This window comes from Magnolia sinica, chromosome 11 (genome assembly GCF_029962835.1).
Source record: "Magnolia sinica isolate HGM2019 chromosome 11, MsV1, whole genome shotgun sequence".
NCBI classification, from domain to species: Eukaryota; Viridiplantae; Streptophyta; class Magnoliopsida; order Magnoliales; family Magnoliaceae; genus Magnolia; species Magnolia sinica.
The window spans coordinates 6,366,187-6,393,228 of NC_080583.1; the positions used below are offsets into that span (position 1 = coordinate 6,366,187).

Consider the following 27,042-nt stretch of genomic DNA (forward strand, 5'->3'; position numbering starts at 1 on the left):
GTGGAAAAACGGATGGACGGTGCGGATACAGGATACATAAATCAAAGTGGGCCCCAAGGTAAGGGCTGCACCCTCTTGGGTATACCCTGTTGATAACGTCACAGAGACAACATGGTACATTGCTTTGGGCACACGTCTCTTGCACGTGCCTACTTGGCCGACATGCTCGTTAAGGGGAGTAGAATGGGTAGGTACTTGTGAAACACGTGGTTGTTTCCCTGACCATGGGCCCACTTTGATGTATGTGTTATACATCCACACTGTTCATCAGTTTTTTCAGCTCATTCTAGAACATAGCCTAAAAAATGAAGCAGATCAGTATCTCAATTGGACCATATAATAGGGATAAAATTCCACCGTTGAAAACTTCTCGGGGCTACGGAAGTTTTAGACCGAGAGGATATGCGTGCCTTCCTTGTGAGATTTAAATCTGCTTCATTTTTTGGGGCAATGCCCGTCAGATTAACTTAAAAAAATTGATGAATAGTGTAGATGTATAACACATACATCAAAGTGGGCCCATGGTAAGGAAACAGCCACGTGTATCACAAGTACCTACCCATTCTACTCCCCTTAATGAGCATGTCGGCCAAGTAGGCACGTGCAAGAGACGTGTGCCCAAAGCAATGTACTATGTTATTGGAGGGCACCTGTGGACCTGTGGTGGATCCCGTGGGAATCACCCAAGGGAGCCGATTAGGGGCGACTCTTAACGTGGGTCGCACCTTGATGCTTGTATTACATATCTACGTTGTCTATCTTTCACACCCTGATCTATGGCTTAAGTGGTAGATTGAGTGTAGATACTTAGTTTCAACAATGAGGTCTTGTCAATTCTCAGCTAACACTAAAGTGTACATTGACACTAGGTTTGCGTACTAACAAGCTAACCTTATTCTTAGCAAGTACTGAAGTGTGCACTGGCACTAGGTTTCTGTACTAACAAACTAACCTTTAAAAAAAATTCCCGGTATATGGGAAGCAGTTCGAAGTGAGTAGCAATGGTTTTTAAGGTATTTTATCAAACACCTTCTAAGTAACATAAAAACTAAGAAAAAATGGTATTTTGTTTTATCAAACACTTGGTGAACAACATCAATGACAAGATAACCGAGTCATTGAACTGGTTCGATCCAACTTGGATTCAATCTGAGTCGAGTCGAGCTGGGGCCTACTCGAACTCATTTTCAAGCTCAAAAAATTAACTTGACTTAGCTAGAAAGCTTCGAACCGAGTCGAATTGAGTTTTTTCCAATCGAGTCGAGCGAGCTAACCGAGCTAGCTCGGTTTGTGTACACCCCTAATTATCATCTAAGTGTCACATGCCAGTGTGGCATTTGGTCCTTATAACCTTCGCATGTAGTGGTCCCAGCAATGGTCCTTATAACCTTCGCATGCAGTGGTCCTTGCCATAGAAGGTTATATGATTTGGACAATCCATAGAAGGCTATGTGATTTGGACAATACCACTACAACATGCACATCAATTGCGAGTCAAATATGGCCCCCACAACGAATAAAAAAATATTGTCATTTCACATAAAGGGTTTTTGCTTTCCATTATCGGCTCCTCATTTAATAGAATCAGGTGGTACCTTTTTGTTAGGCCATGTTAGAGATTATAGGGGGGTCCTTTAACTTGGACCACTAGAAATTAATTGGTGCCACTTATAAGCCACATGTGAAAACAACTCACATGAGCCAATGCGACCGAGATAAGCCGGGTTCTACGGTAATGTAATTTATCTTGGTGAACCTAAATATGATCATTTCCAAGAGAAGATAATAGAGAGTGTGAGCAAGTGATGGAGAAGGGGCCCACCTCCATTTCTAGGTTTTGAGAATTTATAAGCATAGTTGTCTCTTTGAGGGCTTCTAATGTCTTATTAAGATAATTGTAAATCCATCCCCTTAGGTTTTTGAAAATTATAAATATTTTTATCCATGGTTTGGATTATTACACGTCTCATATGATAAAAATGTTAGGGAATATACATCAAATGACAAAAATACCCTCATCATTTAATTTCATTTAGCTCACTTGGGGCCTACCATTATCTATACATTTTGTCCAATACATTAATTGGAGCCATCCACCATAAATACTTGACCAAAAAAAAAATGGGCTAGTTCAATCACTAGGTGGGCCACACCTACTCTAAAATCTCTAAATCTATGTTATGGGCCACTTGATGGTTAGATCAACCTGATATTTGAGGTTTTCAATTTTTATGGTCGAGTGACCAAGCTGAATTGGTTAGATGACATGTTCTGTTAATCTTTGCTTATCATCACTAGATCTAGATGGAGTCCTCTTAAAAACTTGTTATATGAATAACAAGCAACATTTGTGGATCTACATGATGTTTGCATGATATCCACTCCCTCTATCACTTGAGAAATCTCATGCTAGGACCTAATGCTAATAAATAAGTTGATCAAAAACTCAAGTAGGTCACCAAAGGTGAGAAGCAGGGTTCTCTCTTCTAAGAAAATCACTTTAAAATTTCCACAAACAAAGGGATGCAACAAAAGTATACAGGCTAATCCACACAGTCATAGCTAGATGAGTCTAAGAGAGATTTAAAAAAAAAAAAAAAAAAAAAATGAATAAGAAAAGAAAATATTAATTTATATGAAAAACCCTTTTAATAAAAAAAGTTGAAAAAAATCACAGGGTCACCGATCAACTCTATTATACAAAAATAGAATTACAAGTTTTCTTTTAAAGTAGTATTTGCTTGAGGATCACTTTCTGGTATACACAAGAACTTCCATTTCTACTTGAGAAGATTAAAAAAATAGATATCCCATTCTCTCAAAGAAATATATCATTCATTAACTAAGAATTTTAGATTCTAAGGGCATGCTTGGGAGTGTGGATTTGAAACCCACTAGATTTGGAACCTCTTGGATTTGAAATCCTCTCATTGTGTTTGACACTCTAAATTGAGAATTAACTTTAATCCAAAAGTACCTATTCATTTTTTATTCGTAGGAGTTTGAATTTAATTACCAAATCAACTTTAATATCTCTAATTAGTGAACTCGTGTAATTTTTGACACTAGTTGTAATAAGCCCGCTGAAATATATACTTTGCCAAAAAATGATGAAATTCCAAGTCTCGGATGGGCCAAAAGCACAAGATCACGTCCGAGTGACTAACCAACGATTTTTAACCGTTGATTTACATGGATAATGTTTGGATGGTGCTAATTATTATATTAAAGTAATTATAATAATGCAATTGAAAATCTAATTATTTTAGGATATCATTAGTAGGTCATGTGTCCTATAAATTAGTAGTCTAGTGATACACATGCTATACATGCAACTATGAAAATGATTTTAGATGTAATCCAAGGTCTCACCTTGGATTTCAAAGCCCATGATTGAGGGGATTTGAAACTCTCTAGATTTCAAACCCCCAATTCTTTTATGGTGCCAAACGAACTCAGGGATTTGAAATCCCCTCAAATCCCTCCAAGTCCATGGTGCCAAACAACTCTTAAGACTCTTTATCTCTCTTCCTGTACACTTTTTTTTTTTTTTTTGACTTATCTTTGATAAAGGAAAAAACAAAAAAGAATGGTATATAAGAAACAAATACACCTCCATGTTGAGACAAGTATGTGAATACTATTCAAGACCCAACTTTACATTTTAAAGTGGGGTACACACATGAGGATGGACCATCACACACAAAAATCTCCCCCTTTAGGCTCACGAGGAAAATGTGTGCGCCTAAATTTTATTTATTTATTTATTTATATATTTTTAAAGAGTCTTACGAGGAAAATTGCATCTTGCCATATGATCATCGACCCAATGAACCTGATGCTCATCTGACATTAAGCCTTGTAAGGTCTTAACACAGCTCTAACATGTCTTTCCGTCATCATGCCACATAAATTTCTTCCTGTAGAGACTTTCTTCAACGTTAACAATCCCGATTCGAATACACCTCAATATCCAATGACATTGAAAGTCCAGTAAATGTCCATAAATCTGATACCATACTAAGATAATCAAATAAGATAAAATTTTGGGTTATCATGCATCTAATCTTGTATACATAAATGGGATGGTTTCATTTGCATTTACGCATCCCACATCCCGCGCAGGTAATTTCAAAGAAATATTTAAGTGCATGTGAATCATCCATCAGGCTCTGCCATAGCATCAAAGTAATTTTTTTTTTCCATTTACATTACCTGTCACTTGACGTGTAATAAGAGAACGTGATTTGTGTAGTGAGTACTAACCACCCTTTACCGTGTGAAGACTCTATGGGCCCCACCATAATGTATGTTTTATCTAATGAAAACAAATAAGTGGACCACACCATATGAAAACAACATGAGTCCTTACTTAAGGTGCATAAAAAAACAAATATCCAAAGCATAAGTGGACTACACCACATGAAATAATGAGAATTGAATGCCTATAGTTGAAAGGTTTATGGGCCCATGTAAGTTTTAAATCAAGCTAATATTTGTATTATCTTTTCATCTAAGTCTATGTGACCTTATGAACAGGTTGGATGACAAATAAACATCAAAGTGAGCCTTATAAAGGTTGTAGTGGATGTCATTGTCTCTATTGTTTATGTGGTATGGTCCACTTGAGATTTGGATATAATTTAATTTTAATCTTATACCATAAAATGATATAGAAAACTGATGGACGTGGAGTATAAAATGCATACATCACTTGATCCTTACTCTTGCATGGGTGGTAGACTCTCGGGAGTTTCAACACCCAGCCAAGGGTTCGAGTATCCATAGGTGGTGAAATTCCACTAGCGTGAGTGTGTGGGTGTGTGTGTGCATGTGTAAAAAAGATTTAAAAAATAAAAAAATAAAATAAAATGCATACATCATTGTGGGCCCCACAGAGTCTTCAAACCAGACGCAGATTGCGTATTACTAATCTGTCCAGGCAGGGCTCTGTGGGGCTCACCTGGATGTAAGTGTTTTATCCACACTGTTCATCGTTTTCCTCGGATCATTTTAAGATATTATCATCCAAGTCCATGTGACCTTATGAATATAGGTTGGATGGTAAAAAAACATCACGATGGCCCTTAGAAAGGTTTCAATGGCGGAGGTCATTATCATTGCATCTTCCTTTAGTGTGGTCCACTAGAGCCAAGGACCTACCTCATTTTTAGGTTCAAATCTTAAAATGATATGAGAAAAACGATGAAAGGCGTGGATAAAATACTTACCTCATAGTAGGCCCCATAGAGTCCCGCTTGAACGGATTACGATCTGGGCAGGGGTAGGACTCAATCCGCGTCTCCTCTACAGTACCCTTCAAACCACTGCAAAGGAGTCAGCTGATTTACTGAGAAAGCCTTCCATGGGGAACTTTTTGAATTGGGATGTTAGGTGGGGCCATGGTGATGTTCGTGAGAAATCCACACCATTCATCCATTTTGAGAACTCATTTTAAGACATGAAATAAAAAAATTTAGGTGGATTCAAAACTCAAGCAGGCCATGCAAGAGGGAAAACAGGAAAAAGAGTTTCCTACAATTGAAACCTTTCTAGGATATAGCTTGATATTTATATGCCGTCCAAACCGTTTATAAGGCCATTCCCACTGGGATGAACTGAAAATATCAAAAACTTAGCTTGATATAAAACTTTGTGGCCATGCAAATGTTTCAAACAAATAGTGGTTACTGAATCATAACCATTTCCTCTCCTGCAGTACACTTGTGTTTTGAATCCACCTCATTTTTAGTCTCGTGTCCTACAATAAGCTCTAAAAATGGATAGACAGTGCGTATTTCACACAAACATAAAGGTGGCCCCTAGCATCCCAATGCAAGGAAATCCCCTAATTCCTCTGCTTGCCGCAAATATAAAGTTGTAATTTGATTGTGCCACATCATCAGACACTACATTTAATAAAGACCAGGATTAGCTTCTGACAGGTTGAGTTGGACCACATCATCACACACTATATATTTAACGCCAGCAAGGATTAAATACTGGCAGGTTGAGTAGCGAGTCTGAAGCACCGCCACCAAGCCTTATGGGCCCCACTATGATGTATGAGTTGTATCACACTATCCACTCATTTGGAGAGATCATTTTAATGCATGACCCAAAGAACGGGTCCAATACAAAGCTCAAGTGGACCCCATCACATAAAATAGTGGGAAGAGTGATGCCCACTGTTAAAAACTCTCAAGGACTTCGAAAGTTTTCGATCAAGCTTATATTTGTGTTTTCCTTTAGTTCATGTCCATTGTAACTTATAAACAGGTTAGATCTCAAATAAGCATCATGGTAGACCTAAGAACGTTTCAACAGTATGCAATGCTCTCCCCCACTGTTTTTCTACAATGAGATCACCCTTGATTTTGATATGCCTCATTCTTTGGCGAAATGCCTAAAATGATCTCTCCAGACAGATGCACTGTGTGATACAACACATACATCATGATAAGGTTGGTGGGGCCCACAAGACTTGGTGACATCACTTCAGTAGCTAGTCTCACTACTCAACCCGTAAGTAGCTAATCCACGTCCATTTAATGCAAAAGTGCCAATAACATAAATAATTATGTGGATAAATCATAATGCAAGGAAAACAGTTTTCTGATTATGGCAAGCAAAGTACCCCGTTCCCAGGTGAGGGTGGTTACCCTCTGGCTACACAATCACCATCCGTTATGAGATGGCTGATGGCTCTACCTTAATTATTCCAGATATTCAGGCTCTAAGTCTATGCAGTGTATATAGCAGTTTTCTATCCTGACATACGTAGACCATGTTTCGGTAATCCAGACGGTTGATCTGCTGGGCCCCACTATGTACGGAGCACAGAGATTGGAGATCCAAGCCATTGATGTAAGATCTATCTGATATACACAACAACGCGCGTGTACTCGCCCAATCTTGTCACATTGTATCATACGTGCTCCTGGCATCTTTTCAATGGTCAGCATCGTTGGATGAAGTTATCTAGTGGGGTCCAATTTCCATCGCCACTCAAACGAATGAGATTGATTGATCACCCAACCAACCTAAACTATTCTCCACCTTATAATTACTTTGTTGACTGGTTTTTGTGGATGACAGATAGCCATGCAATGCATTTAATGACGGCGACCATATGGGCACTTCTCTAAACTTTTCTTCGCTAGAAACTGGGAGATTTTATTGGCGGCAAACTGCTGTTAGAGATGAAATCAATCGTAACATATCTACAACTTGTTGGTGGTTCATGTACTTGATTGTTTGCCGTTAGAGATGAAATCAATCATAACATGTCTACAACTTGTTGGTGGTTCATGTACTTGATTGAGCGAGATGAAATCAATCATAACATGTCTACAACTTGTTGGTGGTTCATGTACTTGATTGGGCTCATCTTTTACCGTGGTCTCTGCCTTAAATAATAAATGCTGATTAGATACTACCCTATGAATTGATAGAGCTCCACCCACAATTGACTAAGTAAGATTTAATAATGCAGTAGGCTGCTATCAGGATAGGCAGGGATAAGCTATACAAAGCATGTTAAAAATTGTTTGGTTGATTATATATTTGATAGGATTTATTTCTAACAGCGGTCTGACATTCAATGAAATCTTACTATATTAGATGTGAGGAAAGTTGATCCAAGTCACGTAGTACCTTCTTCATGTCCCATACTTATTGAAGCGGACTGATTGGTGACCCCATGTTATAGATATCTTGATGCTAGTAGTTATGGGGTCACTATGAAGCATGTGTTTTTATCAAAGTCAATTATCTATTTTGTCATCTCATTTTAAGGCATGAGTCAAAAAAAAAGAAAAAATGAAAAAAAAAAGAAAAGTAGATCCAATGCTCAAGTGGATCATATCATAGGAAACAATGATAATTGAACACCTGCCATTAAAAACTCTTGGGAGGCACAAATTTTTTTTTGAATCAAGCAAATATTTTGGTTTTCCTTTCACGTTGGTGTCTGTGGATGGCAAATAAACATCAGGATTAGCCCCATAAAGTTTTAATGATGGATGTCATATATTATTTCATATGATCGCTTGAGCTTGATTTTGCTATTTTTGGTTCATGTCCTAAAATGAGTTGACAAAACGAGTGGATGATATGAATATAAATGCATATATTGCGGTGGGCCCCACATGGCCATGTATCCCAAGGATATTCCTGCTACCGAGTTAACTAGAGAATCCAATTTCCTTATCCCACTCTATCCAGATCTGTGTAGAGTATGGCCATTGAGCAACTTACAGCATAAGCAGTTTGCCCGGTGACTCTAGGGATACCTTAGTGACCTGGCCTATTGGGGTTTGAACGATTGGGCCATGTGTAGCCGTTAGAGATGGGTCAACTTTCAAACATGTTCTGCATAGGTCTTATTTTCAACAATGGCACTGACCCAATTAAATCCTACCACGTTGGGTCATCAAAGATATGCCTCAGTAATTCAGCAACCACGTAATCTACCTCATGCATGATCAATGTCTATTTTTGGTTGGTCATTTGCTAGTCCCATCTTACAGAGCAAATCAAGAGGCTGTCCCAAATGTATAGACCAATATTTGATCATCATTTGAAGTGGGACCCACTAGCAAAAATCCTACGTGTAAATTTCCTACAACCTGTGCAACAAAAAGTTGTGCAGCCTACCATGATGTGTGGCTTGAAATCCACTCCCTCCATTCAGTCCAGATCTAAAAATTAAGGCTAAATCAGAATTCGGTTAGGCTTCATCGATCAATGGTAGAGAGACTCTGTTTCAACAATGAGATCGTAGGATTGAGTGTGCATGTGGTGTGGATGGGTGTGAGCGTGTGCAAAAAAAAAAAAATCGAAATTCAAGTGAACCATTAGGGCATGTTTGAGAGCTAAGATTTAGAATGCATTGGAATCCAAATCATAATTACATTGTAATCAAGGTGATTTTGAATACTCATTTGTGTCTAGTTTAAATACATTGGAATCCAAATCTTCCATTTGGAAGCTTGTATTTGGAAGGCAATGGAGTTCTTTTGTGTATTCACATGACTCAGATTTGACTAATTAAATCAGCTTTCATATATCAAATTAGTATACATACGCGATATTTGATAGAATGATTATAATAAGCATATTAGAATATAGACTTTGTAAAAAAAGAAAAAGGTAATTTTGAGCCTTAGATGGGCCACAAATGTAAGGATCACAAACAAGCGACTCACCAATATTTTTTAACTATTTATTTAGATGTCCAATGTTATTTAGAATACAGATGATTCAAATCATTCAATTAATTTGATTTTAATGTCATAGTACATAATTAGATTATTTTAGGGTATCATCATCATGTCATGTGTGCAATAAATTGTTAGGCTAGAAACACTTCCGTGACAAGTGCGACTCTCCTATTCTTAAAAATGAGTAAAAAATAAATAAAAAAGGCATTTTCTTTGAATTACTATAAAACTGCATTATTTTGTTGAGATTTAAAAAACATAAATAATGAATTTGAAATACATTGATTTTATTTACCATCGATTATTGTCGCCAAACATAAAATGTAGCTACTTAGATTTGAAATACACTTATTTACCATAAAATCTAATATGCCAAAGGGGAGATAACCTATTCAAAATTGAGGATGGGACACGTGTCGGATGAAACCTTGTTGGTGCCGACACGAAGCTTCTGATATTTGGTTTTTGCTTTCATACTCGTGGGAGTCACTTTTATGAATGGGGCTGGTTGGCATATAAACATCAAGGTGGTCCCAAGAGGGTTTCAATGGCAGGCGTTCCAACTCATACTATTCCTCATGGTGTGGCTCACATGAGTTTTGGATCAGGCTAATTTTTGGGATTACATCTTAAAATGATCTGGCCCAAACGATGAATGGAGCGGATGTGATAACACATCACAGTGGGGTCCACAGAAATATTTGTTGCGCGGGCTTCCTGTTCTCCATGTACGTGAACTATATGATCATTTGAGGATGTTTATATCGCAGGTGGGCCATGAGTCAGGAGACTTTGGAAAATTGACTTGATCGAGATGGTCGATCTGATGTTTGATGGACCCAGTTGCGAATTTCTACCTCGTAGTAATCCTGACCTTCCAATCACCAGTCTTCAGATGGACGGTTCAACACTATTCAACGAAGAAAACAAGGCATCTATCAATACGTACTTTTTTCGTCTGATGATCCACGGTCCACCGCAGCCCAAACAGTTTCAAAGGTCTGGATTCAGGTTTCCACGGTCCACCGCAGCCTAAACAGTTTCAAAGGTCTGGATTCAGTGAACCTAGTTGCGGAGGATTATAATTCCTCCGGACAAGACGTACATCTGTGCTATCCAGACCGTTCAAAAAGTTGGGAATGCTGTCCATGGGAATATCTTGAAAACGACACCGATTGTGTAAGCGTCACCATCCAACTGGTGGCTATTCAATGGATGCTATGAAATAGTCCACTTTCAGCAAGAAAAATAAAATGTTTATCCTCATCGACAACTCTGGAGCAATTTAAATGGCTGTTTTGGTGGATTTCATCGTATATGAACCATGACATTAATGATAAAATAAAAAATAAAAATGGATGGATACCGTCTTCATATCTTAAGACATTTGGGCCATCTATTATATCATACATTAGATGTCGATCATCTATCGTATAGAGACCACCTTTGATGTGAACGGTCTATCATGCGAGCCAAACCTTCAAAGTGGGATGTCCATCATGCAAGGCCCGCATTGGATGTGGACCATTCATCATTAGGGGCCTATTTTGATGGAGGCCATCCATCATGTGGGGCTCCTCAATGTCCACTACCCATCACACATCACGTTGGGTCCACATTTGATGCATCCATAGTGTGGGCCGTACCTTCGAAGTGGATTGTCCATCATGTGGGATCCACTTTTGATATCCACCGTCCATCATGTGGGGTGCATCTTCTATGAGGATCATCCATCACATGGCCCACTTTGGATATGGGTCATCTATCGTGCGAGACCTTGGATATAGACAGTCTATTAGATGGAGCCCACCTAATGGGCTAGACCAATCACTAAGTGGGCCACACCTACTCTAAAATCTCTAAATCTATGTTATGGGCCACTTGATGGTTAGATCAACCTGGTATTTGAGGTTTCCCATTTTTATGGTGGAGTACTGACCAAGCTGAATGGTTAGATGACGTGTTCTAATCAATCTTTGCTTATCATCACCGGATCATCTTATCTTTACATGGAGTCCTCTTAAAAACTTGTTATATGAATAACAAGCAACACTTGAATTTTGTGGATTTACAGTGATGTTTGCATGATATCCACTCCCTCTATCAGTTGAGAAATCTCATGTTAGGACTTATTGCTAATAATCAAGTTGATCCAAAACTCAGGTAGGTCACTGAAGGTGAGAAGCAAAACTCTCACCTCTAAGAAAATCACTTTAAAATTTTCACAAACACAGAGGATGCAACAAATGTACACATGCTAATCCACACAATCATAGCTAGCGAGTCTAAGAGAGAAAATAAAAATAAAAATAAAAAAAGAAAAATAAGAAAAGAACATATTAAATTATATGAAAAAACCTCTTTAATAAAAAAAGATGAAAAAATCACGAGGGCACCGATCAACTCTATTATACAAAGATAGAATTACAAGTTTTCTTTTGAAGTCTGCATTTGCTTGAGGAACACTTTCTCATATACACAGGAACTTCCATTTCCACTAGAGAAGATTAAAAAAATAGATATCTCACTCTCTCAAAGAAACATATCATTCATTAACTTAGAATTTTAGATTCTAAGGGCCTGTTTGAGAGTGTGGATGTGAAACCCCCTGAATTCGGAACCTCTGAAAATGGTTTTCTGATTTTGGCAAGCAAAGGATCCAGATTTCCCGTTGAAAGGTGGTTAGCCTCTCACCACACAATCACCATCCCTTCTCAAGGCACGGATTAGTTACTTAACAATGTCAGTAGCCAAATTGTTATCCAAGTTAAGTCACCAAGCTCTGTGAACCCCACTATGATGCATGTGTTGCATCCATACGGTCCAAACATTTGTAAAGATCATTTTGTGGCATTAGAAAAAGAATGATATAGATCTAAAGTTAAAGTGGACCCATCATAGAAAACCATGGGATCAGCCACACCCACCCTTGAAACATTTATAAGTCCCACCATGATGTATTTTTTAAATCCAACTTATTCATAAATTAACATAGAGATAGATGAAGTGAAAACAAAAATATAAGCTTGATGGGAAACTTCTGTGGCCCCTAAGAATTTTTGAACGGTGGATGTCACTATCCCCACTGTTTTCTATGGTGGGGTCCACTTGAACTTTAGATTTATCTCATTATTTTTATCATTCCATTAAACCATCTCTCCAAATGAATGGACGGTACAAATATAACACATGCATCATGGTGGGGCCCACAGAGCTTGGTGACGTCACTTCGGTAGCCATTTGGATACTGACCTTGTCAGTATCTAATCGGCGCCCCACTTAATGAGAGGAAGCCGATTGTGGACTGAGTAACTCAGTACGGTAAGTGTACTGAGTAAACTCCGTAGGCCTCAGTGTCATTCATACATTATATCTACTTCGTCCATCTCTTTTAACACATAATTTTAGGGGTTTATGCAAAAAATGGAATATATAAAAACATCAAATGGACCACACCACCGGAAACAGTGTGAATTGAACATTTACCCTTGAAAATTTCTTGGGGAAAACAGAAGTTTTAGATCAAGCTGATATTTATGTTTTCCCTTCATCCATGTCTTTCTTATCTTATGAACAGGTTGGATGACAAATAAACATCACTGGGGTCTTAGAAAGTTTTCAACGGTTGAAATCAATATTTCCACTTTTTTCAGTGGTATGGTCCACTTGAGCTTTGTATGTGTATCAATTTTGGGTTGAACCTATAAAATTATCTGGAAAAACGAATGGACGGCGTGGATAAACCACACGCATTCGCGGTGGGCCCAACTGAGTTTACTCAGTACGATAAGAGCGTACTGAGTAACTCAGTACGCGATCCGATTCCCTTATGAGATGGCTGATGGCTCTACCTTAATTATTCCATATATTCCAGCTCTAAGTCTACGCAGTGTATATACTAGTTTTCTATCCTGACATGCGTAGACCCTGTTTCGGTAATCCAGACGGTTGATCCGCTGGGCCCCAGTATGTACGGAGCACAGGGATTGGAGATCCAAGTCACTCATACTAAGATCATTGCTAACTTGTATGCCCTCCGTTGATGTAAAATCTATCTGATATACACGACAACGCGCATATACTCGCCTAATCTTGTCATATTGTATCATACGTGCTCCTGGCATCTTTTCAATGGTTAGCATCATCGTTGGATGAAGATATCTAATAGGGTCCAATTTCCACCGCCAATTAAATGAATGAGATTGATTGACCACCCAACCAACCCAAACTATTCTCCACCTTATAATTAACTGCTTTGTGTGGATGACACCTGGCCATGCAATGAATGATGGCTACCAACATTTGGGCACTTTTTTCAGACTTTTCTTAGCTTGATGTTGGAAAATTTGATTGGGCGGCAAACTGTTGTTAGATATGAAATCAATCGTAACATGTCTGCTGGTTGTTAGTGGTCCATGTACTTGATTGGGATCATCTTTTACCATGGTCTGCCTCAAATAAGATTAGGTACTACCTATGAATTGATAGAGCTCCACTCACCTTTGACTAAGTGAGATTTAATTATACAGTAAGCTGCCATTAGGGATAGGTTATACAAAGCACGTTAAAAGTTGCTTAATTGAGTATGAATTTAACCGGACTTTATTTTTAACAGCGGCCTAACATCCAATCAAATCCTATAATATTAGATGTGAGGAAGATCAATCCAAGTCACATAGTACTTTCTTCGTGTTCAATACTTGTTGAAACGGACTGATTGGTGACCCCACTGTTATAGATATCTTGATGCTAATAGTTATAGGGTCACTATAAAGCATGTGTTTTTATCAAAGTTAATTATCTATTTCGCCATCTCAGTTTAGGGCGTGGGTCAAAAAAATAAGTAGATATAATGCCTAAGTGGATAACAAACAATGATAATTGAACACTTACCATTAAAAACTCCTTGGAGGCACAATTTTTTTAAATCAAGCCAATAATTTTGTTTTCCTTTCATGTTGGTCTCTGTGACCTCATCAACTGGTTAGATGGCAAATAAACATGAGGATTAGCCCCAAGAAAGTTTTAACTATAGATGTCATTTATTTATTTATTTTTATGGTGCATCTACTTAGTTTGATTTTGTTCATTTTTTGCTCATGTCCTAAATTGAGTTGGCAAAATGAATGGATGACGTGAATATAAACACATATTGCGGTGGGCCCCACATGGCCATGTATCCCAAGGATCTCCCTCCTATGAGGTTCACTAGGGAGTCCACTTTCCTTATTCCACTCTATCCATATCTGTGTAGAGTATGGTCATTGAGCAACTTACAACATTAACAGTTTGCCTCGTGACTACCAGGGATACCTTAGTGACCTGGCTTAGCGGGGTTTGAATGATTGGGCCATAAGTTGCCGTTATAGATGGGACAACTTTCAAACATGTTCTGCATAGGTTTCATTTTCAACAATGATATTGGCCCAATTAAATCCTGCCACGTTAGGTCATGAGAGATATGCTGGTAATTCAGCAACCATATAATCTACCTCACATGCATGATCATTGTCTATTTTTGGTTGGTCATGTACTAGTCCCATCTTACAGAGCAAATCAAATCACGAGGTTGTCCCAAATGTATGGACCAATATTTGATCATCATTTGAAGTGCGCCCCACTAGCAAACACCCTGCATGTAAATTTCCTACAACCCATGCAACAAAAAATTGTGTGGCTTGAAATCCACTCCCTCCATTCAGTCCAGAGCTCAAAAATAAGGCTAAATCAGAATTCGGTTAGGCTTCATGGATCAATGGTAGAAAGACTCTGTTTCAAGAGTAAGATCATAAGATTGAGTGTGCGTGTGGTGTGGATGGCCATGAGCGTGTGTAAAAGAAAAAAGATTCAGAATTCAAGTGAGCCATTAGGGGCATGTTTGGCAGCTTGAATTTAAAATGCATTGGAATCCAAATCATAATTACATTGTAATCAAAGTGATTCTGAATACTTAGTCGTACCCAATTGAAATATGCTAGAATCTAAGTCTTCCATTTGGGAGCTTATATTTGGGGTAACGGAGTTCTTTTGTATATTCACATGACTTAGATTTAATTAATTACACCAGGTTTCAGCTATCAAATTAGTATACATATGTGATATTTGATAGAATAATTGTAACAAGCTTATTAAAATAAATACTTTGTATATATATATATATATATATATATATATATATATATATATATATATATATATATATATATATATATATATAACAAAAAGATGAAAATTTCAAGCCTTAGATGGGCCACAAATGTAAGGATCGGTAAACAAGCAACTCACTAATATTTTTTAACTATCCATTTAGATGTCCAACATGTACATGATTCAGATCATTTTATCAATTTAATTTTAGTGTTGTAGTAGATAATCAGACTATTTTAGGGTATCATCACCATGTCATGTGTCCAGTAAATTATTAGGCCAGAAACACACTTGTGTACGACTCTCCTATATTTAAAAAGGAGTTTTAAAAAAAAAAAAAAGTATTTTCTTTTGCATTACTCTATAATCGAATCATTTTGCTAAGATTTTGAAAACCTAAATAGTTAATTTGAAATATCTTCCATTGTATTTAGCTCAAAATCATTGCCAAACATAAAAAAACAGCTACATTTTTACCATAAAATCAAATGTGCCAAAAGAGGAGATAACCTATTCAAAATTGAGGATGGGACACGTGTCGAATGAAACCTTGTTGGTGCCGACACGAAGCTTCTGATATTTGGTTTTTGCCTTCAGGCTCGTGGGAGCCACTTTTATGAATGGGGCTGGTTGGCATATAAACATCAAGGTGGTCTCAAGAGGGTTTCAATGGTAGGCGTTCCAACTCATACTATTCCCCATGGTGTGGCGCACATGAGTTTTGGATCAGACTAATTTTTGGGATTACATCTTAAAATGATCTGTCCTAAACGATGAATGGACCGGATGTGATAACACATCACAGTGGGGTCCACTGAGATATTTGCTGCGCGGGCTTCCTGTTCTACATGTACGTGAACTATATGATCATTTGAGGGTGTTTATATCGCAGGTGGGCCGTGAGTCCGGAGACTTTGGAAAATTGACTTGATCGAGATGGTCGATCTGATGTTTGATGGACCCAGTTGCGAATTTCTCCCTCGAAGCAATCCTGACCTTTCAATCACCGGTCTTCAGATGGACGGTTCAACACTATTCAACGAAGAAAACAAGGCATCTATCAATACCTACTTTTTTCGTCTGATGGTCCACGGTCCACCGCAGCCCAAACAGTTTCAAAGGTCTGGATTCAGGTTTCCACGGCCCACCGCAGCCTAAACAGTTTCAAAGGTCTGGATTCAGTGAACCTAGTTGTGGAGGATTATAATTCCTCTGGACAAAACGTACATCTGTGCTATCCAGACCGTTCAAAAAGTTGGGAATGCTGTCGATGTGCATGTCTTGAAAACTACACCGATAGTGTAACCGTCACCATCCAAGTGGTGGCTATTCAATGGATGCTATGAGATAGTCCACTTTCAACAAGAAAAATAAAATGTTTACTCTCATCGACAACTCCGGAGCAATTTAAATGGTTGTTTTGGTGGATTTCATCGTATATGGACCATGACATTAATGATAAAAAATAAAAATAAAAATGGATGGCGACAGTCTTCATATCTTAAGGCCTGTTTCGCCAATTGGAAGGGATTGGAAGGTAAAACAGACCGGGTGATTTGATCCGGGATATAGCAATCCCTTGGGATCGCTAGCAACCCACTGACACCGCCATCATTACCTTGAAATTCATCCAATCCACCCTAATCCCGTTCAATTTTGATTAGAAGGGATTGGAAGGTGCAATCTTGGGATTGGCCGGGCATGCCAAACAGACTAGGTGATCTGATCTCGGGATATAACAATCCCATGGATCTTGCACCAATCCATTGATGCGGCCATCATTACCTTGAAACTGATGTCATCCACCCTAATACCATTCAATCCCTTCCAATCTGCCCGGCCAAACACGCCCTTATGACATTTGGGCCATCCATTAAATCGTACATTAGATGTAGATCATCCTTCATATGGAGACCACCTTCGATGTGGACGGTCTATCATGTGAGCCAAACCTTCAAAGTGGGGTGTCCATCATGCAAGGCCCACATTGGATGTGGACCATTCATCATTAGGGGCCTATTTTGATATAGGTCATCCATCATGTGGGGCTCATCATTGATGCTAATTATCTTTTATGTGGGGCTCCTCAATGTCCACTACCCATCACACATCACGTTGAGTCCACATTTGATGCATTCATGTGTGGGCCCTGCCTTCAAAGTGGATTGTCCATCAAGTCGGATCCACTTTTGATATCCACCATCCATCATATGGGGTGCACCTTCTATGAGGATCATCCATCACGTGGCCCACTTGGGAGATGGGTCATTTATCATGCGAGTCCTTGGATATAAATAGTCTATTAGATGGGGCCCACTTGATGTGGACCATCCATTATGAGGGGACTCACTTTGATGCGGGCCATCCATCATGTGAAACCCACTCTATCGATTATATGGGCCCGCCTTCATGTGGACCATTCATTGTTTGGGGCCCACTTTTAATACAAATCATTCATCTTGTGGGCTTACCTTTGATGTCAACCGACCATCATGTGTCCCACATTTAATGACCATCATTCATCATATGGGTCTCACCTTTGGTGTGGATTGCCCATCAAATGAGGCCACCAGATGTGGATGTTCTATCATAGTACTGGCCCCACTTTGATGTGGGCCATTCATTATGTGGAGCCCGCCTTTGATGTGAACCATTCATTATGCGGGCCCACCTTGATGTGGGATCATATATCATGTGGGGGCCAACATTCAATATGGTCATTCATCATGATGGGGCCACCTTTGATGTCCACCATCTATCATGTGGGTCTCACCTTTGTTTTAGACCATCTATCATGTGGGGCCCACTTGATGTTGATAGTTCATCATGCGGGCTACATTTTGATATGAGCCATCCATCATGTGGGACCTACCTTTAATGTCCACCATCCATCACATAGGTCCCACCTTGTTGTGGTCCGTCCATGTGGGCCCACGTTTAATGTTAACATTCCATCATGTGGTCCAATATTCAATGTCCACCATCCATCATGTCTCTCCCACCTTTGATGTGGACCGTCCATTTGGTAGGGCTTGCTTGATGTGGATTGCTCATCATTTGTAGCCACACTTTGATGCTGGCAATCCATCACGTGGGGCTTACCTTTGATGTGACCGTTCATTATGTGGTCCCACCTATGATGTGGACCATTCATCATGTCAGGTCCCACCTTCAATATGGGTCGTTCATCGTGTAGGCCTACATCAAAGAGATGATAAAAAGGAGAAGAGGGCAAGATGAAAATGATTCGAAAAGTTTAATGAACAAACTTATTAAAAAATTAGCCAATAAATGTCTACCCACTTAAGTTAAATATATTTTTTTTCAAAAAATAATTTGAAACAAATAAATTCCCTAATTAGTCTCTCACAACCAATAAGTTTTTGCTTTTATATATATAAAAAAAGCCAACAAACTTTTATTTGTAGATATGCCAAACACCATTCCGGATAGTCGAGTGTCAGCCTAGCCTAGCATGGTCAGAGGGACGTGGTTTAGCTCGTAACCTCAACACCAGCCAACTAGTTGGTGTCAAAGCTCTGTGTGGGTCCCACTATGATATATGTATTTGGTCCCTTCCGTCCATCATTTTGATGGGTTATTTTTGGCTAGAAAAATGAGGCATATCTAAATCTCAGGTGCACAAGACCACAGGGAACAATGGTGATTGAACTCCCACCAAACCTCCCCGGGCTTGTTGTAATATTTACTTTCCATCCAACATGTTGATCAAGTCACATAACCCTCGATGAAACAAAAACACAAATATCAAATTGATCCAAAGTGCCTATGGCCCCAACAAGTTTTTAACATCTAGCGTTCAATCTCCACCGTTTCTAATACTATAGTGCATTTGAGCTGTATATATGTTTCATTTTTAGACTCATGTTCTAAAATAATCTGTAAAAATGGATGGAAATGGTGAGGCTGGCGGAGCTTTGACGCCAGCTAGCTGTCCTGTACAGTGACCAGCCAAACGGTCCCATAATTAGACCGAACTTGGTTTAATCCCAACCACTACGAAAATTTATAAAACACCTATTTTTTCTTAATTTTTATAATTCATCCATTTATTAAGTGGGCCATGCATGTACAACAAAATAAATATCTTAGAAGATTAGAACGAATGGTCTTCAATTAAAATAGATATATGCCTCACTAAAGATTATAATTATATATTTTTAATATATAACACGTGTACACATGCAAATCCTTGTTGCGTGGGGCCAAAACGTCAGGAACCCAACCTGGTAGGTTCAAATCTGGGCTGAAGACAGGTTGGGTGGACCACCCAGCTAATTGCCACCCTTAATTTCGTTGGAACCACATAATGTGTGTGGTGGATAAGTCACGGCCATTTTCAAATGATGGTGAACTACCATAAGATTCCCCAAACCCCACCAATTCCTCTTATCTAAAACAAATGGTATTAGTAGAGACGTGGAGCTCCGTGAGCCCACCATTATCCATGTGTTTTATCAATGTTGTCTCTCTATATTTCATTTCATTTATGAGCCTAAAAGCAAGGAAGGCATATCCAAATCTAAGGTAGACCACATACGAAAACAATGTTGATTGAATTTTCACCATTAAAAACTTAATAAGATCTATTAATAAGCTGAGATTAAAAATAAATAATATATGATCATCAAATGGACCACACCACAAGAAAGAGTGTGAATTGAACATCCACCGTTGAAAATTTCTTGGGGCCACAGAAGTTTTGGATCAAGCTTATATTTGTTTTTTCCCTTCATCCATGTATGTATGATCTTACGAACAGGTTGGATGACAAATCAACATGACTGTGGGGCCAAGCAAAGTTTCAACGGTGGAAATCATTATTCCCACTGTTTCCTGTGATATGATGCATTTGATCTTTGGATATAGTTTAATTTTTGGATCAACCACTTAAATTAGTTGAAAAAACGGATGGACGGCGTGGATAAACTATATATCTTAACAGTGGGCCCAACGGAATTTAATGAGTACGATAAGAGCTACTGAGTAACTCAGTACGCAAACCGATTTCCCGGCGACAAGAAATTCGTCGCATTAATTCCACGTGTCACTTACTTGAGACGCACAAACACGCAATGATAGGACTCCAACTGACCACGTCAGCAAACTCGTCAGGTAGCGATCAAAATCCCACGTGGCATTTTCTTCCACGATTTATTTATTTTTTCTAATTAAGATTCCGCCCAAGTTCAATGATTAGAGTAGCCCGACGCATCGTACGGTGTACGATGGTCCACGATATCTTCTCGTAATCTCAACCGTCCAATCAGCCTTGTAAGAATCTAAGGCATCAGAGCTTATAAATAGAGAAGCCGACGAACAATTCAGCCGATTTTCTCAGAGAGAGGTTCGAATTTCTAGGGTTTTTCTGGGGATTTGGATACGCAGATCGCCGGTTAGGGATTCGAATTTTTCGAAGAGGAGGGGGAGTTAGGGTTTCGGAGGTTTTGATTCGAAGCGTTTTGGTGATTTTCAGGAGCTTTTTTTGGGTGATTTTGAGGAATTTGATTTTCAGGAAGAGGAAGGTGGGATTTCGATGGCATTCAAGTGATTTTTGTGGAATTTAGTGACAAGGAATGAAAAGGGATAAGGATTTTTTACGAGAAACTTCTGTTTTCTGCTGATTTTGGTAGTTTGGATTCGATCCCATGTTTTGATCTTTTGTGGATTTATTTAAAGATTTTTGATACTTTTATCTTTATTAAAGCTGTCTGATGTGTTTTTATTAAAAAAGCAGCTGTTTTTAGTACGATTTGCTAGAATTCAAGCTTTTGGGCAGTGATTTTTAGGCCGAGCGGAATTTATTGGAATTAAATTCGTTTTTTTTTTTTTTTTTTCATTTGATTGTTCGGCCAAACGACTCCTCATTTACATCATCCAAGTTGGATTTTTGAGGATTTGGGTTTTCGACAACAGTGATTCCTGGAACGGACGGGAAAAGTACTGAACACGCTCCTTTTGGTTTTCTATACTGGAAATAATCTCAATTCTATTTTGTAAATTGTTATTGCTGGATTCGGCTGTTGGGTGAATTTTATCATACATCTCGATATCTTTGCGCGCTATTGCTTTGATTGGGAAGAAATGGCTTTGGCCTTTCCGCGCCTTTCTTGGTGGTTGTGGGGTGGAAAAGATCACGAGTCCACTGCTCCCACGGGTCCTGTCTTAAACGCGTCATCGGATTTTGGCTTGGGTTTGCGGGAGCCGGACTATGTGAAGTTCCCTCCGGTTAAGGGAACGAAGATGCACTCCACGTCGAGGAGAGTTAAGCGGAAGTGGCAGAGCCGGGAAGAACGGAGAATTGACAGGGAATATGACCTTGTCCTGGTGCCATCAGATGGCGGGTGTTTGTCGGGGTCAGAGTCGGATGATTCTGATTGGTCGATAGGGTGGTTGGAGCCGCACGCTCCTGATTTCCAGAGTGATGATGAGTCGGAGAGCAGCTTTGCGGTGCTTGTCCCGTGCTATGGCCGTGGTCGTGGTGAGCTGGTGGAGAATTCGAAGAACCAGCTGTTGGGTGCCATCATTTCAGCAAACCTCCAGAATGGGTACTCTGCTGGTAAGAGCCTCTATATTTTCAATTTATATCCATTCAATCTCTATTTTGAATATGTTGCAGAATTTGATTGCTTGCTTGGTATGATCTGGTAATCCTGTACTTAAACTGACACTAATCCTGTATTTAAACTGACACTAGGGAATGTTGAGGCCATGGAAAGTTCCATTTATCTTGTGAATATGGTCATATCCATTTTCTTTAGTATGTCTATGGAACGACGTATATGCCACTGTAATGTTTAAAAACTGCACTAGCAATCAAGCCGGTTGATGGCCCATACAATCAGACCAGTTGGCCTCGGTCCAAAAAGCTGGGTCCTACAAAAACTTTTCAGAACTTAGGTGCTCTCTTCTTTATCCCAAAGTCATTGCTTAATTTGTAACACAAATCATTTCTGATGGTTTTGTACAAAAGTTTACGACAAAGAAAAGATAGACACACACAGACTTGTCAGGGAGGGAGGGAGAACTTTATTTCCATTTTTGATTGTTCTGTCAAGACTGAGTGGTCCAGTCCATGTTCTAGAACACTGTTTTGTTTTGTTGGTGAGCTACCAGAGAGGTAGTTTTTCTTTTACGTGTTCCCATGGCTTCCAATTCTAGTTTCAAAGCTTTTACCTTTGATGGTAGTTTATTTGGTAATCTGGGTCCAGCCACTATCAGAGGAGTGGTGCATGATGATAGGTGCAAACTGAAAGTTTGGGGGTTTTGGATGCATAAGTGAAAAGGTCTTAAATGAAGCAGATGGGGTCTTTGGTTAGCTATATTAAAGATGAAGGGGAGGCTTTTAGTGAATGTGATTTATTCTATATGGTTATTTGGCATTGAAGCAGAGTACGACTCCATGGAGATCAGCAGATATTCTTGAGGTGTATAGATGTGGTCGTTTCTTTTAGATGTATTTCTCATTGGACCACAAATTAGTGGGTGATGGTGCAAAGAGTTCTCTGTAACTTTTATTTGTTTGCATTTGGTAATCTCCGCTCCTAACCTGATGGATTTTCCTTTGGTTATTAGTGACAGTCTTTCACGAGGAAAAGAAAAATTGAATATCCGGATGATTCTTGATTGCTCTTTTTATAGAGATGCTATTTCGATTTAGCACTCTTGGGTCTTTGAGTTTCTTAGATTACTTGAAGTTGGCAAGCATAAACTGCCTGATTTTCTAGAAATGCACCAAATTAGACTTCATGATTTTAGCAGTTTTTGTGAAGTTCTTGTCAGATTATCGAAGTACCTGTTAAAGAGATCTATAGTTTGTTGTGCGGATGCGAATTAAGGCCTGTATGGAAGTGTATCGTCTTACCAGGGTATTTTGGTTATTCCTGGCCATAGAAATCCATTGTAGGATACCTCTTGCTTTCCACCAAATAAGGACCTCATGTTTCCAGACTTTCCTGTGTTGATACATAGTTCTAAAACTTTGTGACGACTTGAAACAAGGTCAACTTGAATCAATGAGATTTTGAGCCGAGTCATGGGGAAACTCACTTACGTCACTGACTTGTCTTGGACTCGTCGAGTCGCCCTGCTGACTCAGTTAATACGACTTGGCATGACTCTTTTCCAAACTTTTCTGTATCATTTGTAAAACCTTTTAGAATCTCAGTAGTTCCAACAGACTTCTGTTAATATTCATAGTGCATCAGGTATTGCACAGATTTGCTGGTTGATTTCTACAATGTTATTTTTTTTTTATTTTTTTTCTTTTATTGACCTTTCCTAAGCCCGCTCATGCGTAGACAGCATTCCATCTACATGCCACCACTAGTGCTAGTATAACACGCAGATATGAGATCCGGATCATTCATCAGGTGGCTACCTCATTGGAGATGCCCTGGCACAAAAATCAGGTTTGTCCAATCACCACGGTTCTCAAAGGGGAGGAAGGGTGGCAGCAGGTACCACAAGCCCTCTGTCCCTACCCTGGCCAATTATACCATCTAGTGAGTAGTCGTCCAATTCCGGCTGGTATTTGCTCCGTTTCTCTGGAATAGGAGTTGGTCGTTTCATGGGATCGTGGCGGCCACACGCTTGGTGAGCTATGGCTTTAGGCTGAGCCTTTTTTCCCTTAGCCTTCCTTTTTGAAGAAAGGCCGCTGCCCCTACCATTGGAAGTAGGGTCACCTGTGGGAACTGACGAACCATTTCAATAGTACGGGTGCTGCTATGACAAAAAATTGAAAAGGTCATCTTATTCAAAACCCTGATTATGACACCCCTTCTCCCACACTTCACAGAGGGGTTTCATTTGACTGAGTGAAAAGGAGCAGATCCACGGTCTGAACCGATTGATGTCAAAGAATCAGTGGATGAGTTGTGGTTAGGGGTGAAATGCCACTCGAACCCAGAGCTAGCTGGTTCTCCCCAAAATCCGACGCAGCAGCTCCATGAGGAACCGGTCGATTCCTGAGCCATTCGTTGCGCGGGAGCAGCGACGCATAGTCCCCCCCCCCCCCCCCCCCCCTTGCGTGCACGCGCGCGCTCTAACCCAGGACCAGAGCATGTCATGAAAGAAGCACACTGGGCAGGCGTGCTTCGACCATGTCTCACCCATTGCGGAAAATTCCCCACTGCTGCCTCCCCGTAGGAGTCTGGAATGTGTCTCAGTCCAAGTATGGCTGATCATCCTCTCGGACCATGCTGAAAAACGTAAGCTAGCGCGCAACAGCTTTGAAGCAGCCAGCAAGCAACGGCCGTTGCGCACGCATCTGATCGATGGCTTGGATATCACATCTGTTTGTCGAGCTGGCACATGTGGCTGTGGCATGTAGACAGGGTAACTTATACACACGTGGGCTAATACCAAACCTCCATTGTATTATTAATTTATTATCAGTATTTAATACCACTGTCATCATTATCATTTATCACTATTGAAAGTATTCTTCTTCTTCTCATTACTACTACTATTATAAACCTGTGTTTGTTACTACTGATATTCCATGTGCTGAAATTCACACCCATTAGATGATCCTAGCTATCAAATGGAGTACCTTTGCCCACTGATTGATTGTTGGTTGGATTTTTCCTTGCTGCGCCTTTGTAATCCTTTAAAGTCTGCCAAAGGTGGCTAGGGTGCCCCATCCATGCAGTAGGACCCAGCAGATGAAAGGTCCCCTATTGTGTACTTTGGATCCTATCTCTACATCTTAGAATGATATTAATCCATAAAAGTGAAAGTCCTAGTTCTGATTCTCTAGGTTCTGGTTAATTATTGGTTCTGATGTTTTCCTTGTTTTGTCTGGTAACGTGCAGATAGCGAGAAGTATATGGAAGAGTGGCTCTCTTCTCTCCAGAACAGCTGAGGTCGAAGACCATTCGATCATCAGCTTGGCCTTCTTTATTGAAATGGTTCTGTTTCTCGTCCGTCGAAGATCCTAAGATGATGTAATAACATGTGCAAAAACCCAAAAAAAGAAAAGAAATAAAAGAAAAATGAAGCTAAAGAGAGCGAGATCTGGACTCGTCAATCTCAGCCGGAAGGCGGCAATTGCAATGCAAGTGAAGATCAGCTCTGAATCTGATTTCTGGAGTGATGATCCGAATGCGGTTCTAAGATAAAAGAAGGGTTTGAAAAAAAAAAAGAGAGAGAAGAAGGTACCCGTGCAGTCCTTATTCCCATTCTATCTTCTCCATCACTTTCCTCCCAGAAGAGTTGTAGGGTTTGGATTGACAACATCATATATCCAACGACAATGAATGTCAGAGGATCATGCTTGCAATTCTTTGTGTAAATAACCCTGTGCATATGGAAACATATTTGCTTAATTTTACAGTGTAAATAACTCTTTTTTCTTCATCATGAAAGGGTGGCCCACCTGTTTATATTTGGCCAATCTGTTTGCATTTTGATGAAATTTGTGTGGAATTTATATAAGTCGGTCACTTGCTTGGAAGTTGTTTTTTCTTTTTATTTTTATAAAAGGTAAGAGGGGGGGATCAGATCCAAGATCTCTCTTAGAAGTACCAACGTCTCTGACCAACACACGCTGCATATCTCTTCAATTTTTATTTTTATTTTAAATATTTTATCCGTATATATCTGCATAAATTACTGGTAAGTATTATTAAATTGATTATTACACATTGAGTCAAGTAAATGCCCATCTGAGTCTTTTGAGTGAACCCAACCTGGCTGAACACTGAGTTGAGTTTTTGAGTCTTTGCACTATGGTTCTGAATCTTGTTGACAAATTACAATTCCTATTTGCCGAATCAATATAGGCCAAACCCTTAAACCATTGGGGATTGTAACACGCCACCATGCTCTGCAATGCGGCCCACAACAGACCACTATGAATTAGACATAAGATATAGTGCTGGCTTTGATACCATATATCTAGCAACTAATCAATTCACCAAAAGCTTGAACGCTAATGGAATGTGTCAAGCTGGGCCTCCCACTGGGATGGTTAAAAATTAAATCAATAAATAAAAAGATTTCTACTTTGGCATTTTAAAAAAAAAAAAATCCTTGTTCTGTTGTTTTAGAATTTCTAGGGCCTGTCCTGACAGAGGTAGAATTTGCACTGTCAGATTTGGGGGAAATGCTCTATCTAGACAGTTGTTTTTCCCCTCCTAGCTTTTTATTTATGCAATCACTTTCATCATGAGTCTGAACAGCCGAATGAGATTTATGTAGTCAACCCCAATTAATTCAGATAAGGCTTAAATAATGATGATGATGATGTTCATGCTACTTGATGAACAAACATGCTTGATCTTTGGAATAGCATTGGTTTATGGTCAGGTAAATCACTAAGAAATGCCCTATTTCTAATGAAAATGAAAATGAAAATGCTCTCAAAAGCTGTTTGGTTTTTTCTTTTTGTTCTCTAATACTTTTTTGAAGGATTCAAGTATAGTTTTAAAACTCAAAAACTTAGCTAGACTTGATATCCAGTTGGGTTGGGTTGACTCAATGACTTCATTCAACTTGATTAGTTATTTAATGATTAAATTAGTAATTTAGTTACACCAATCATAGACACTAGGTATGAATATGAGAATGTGCTGCTAATAACAGCTGATGGATGGTGCTTGCTGGGTTGGCTAAGGTTGTTAGTTTGAATCAAACCACTAGCACTTTT

At 39.2% G+C, this 27,042-nt stretch overlaps 1 protein-coding gene across 1 annotated transcript; it reads left to right on the top strand.

The window, feature by feature from the left end:
* The first annotated feature begins 20,715 nt into the window (after positions 1–20,715).
* LOC131218677 (uncharacterized) lies at positions 20,716–25,788 on the top strand. The gene is made up of 2 exons (XM_058213364.1): positions 20,716–21,951; positions 25,208–25,788. Exons 1-2 carry the CDS (start codon positions 21,477–21,479, stop codon positions 25,255–25,257), a joined length of 525 nt encoding a protein of 174 aa, XP_058069347.1. The 5' UTR covers positions 20,716–21,476; the 3' UTR covers positions 25,258–25,788.
* The last annotated feature ends 1,254 nt before the right edge of the window (positions 25,789–27,042 follow it).

What these genes read in the sequence shown, in the direction of transcription:
- LOC131218677 (XM_058213364.1), top strand. Translation starts at nt 21,477, where the DNA reads ATGGCTTTGGCCTTTCCGCGCCTTTCTTGGTGGTTGTGGGGTGGAAAA. An exon ending in CCAGAATGGGTACTCTGCTG is followed by an intron (nt 21,952 to 25,207) that starts GTAAGAGCCTCT and finishes GGTAACGTGCAG; the next exon opens with ATAGCGAGAAGTATATGGAA.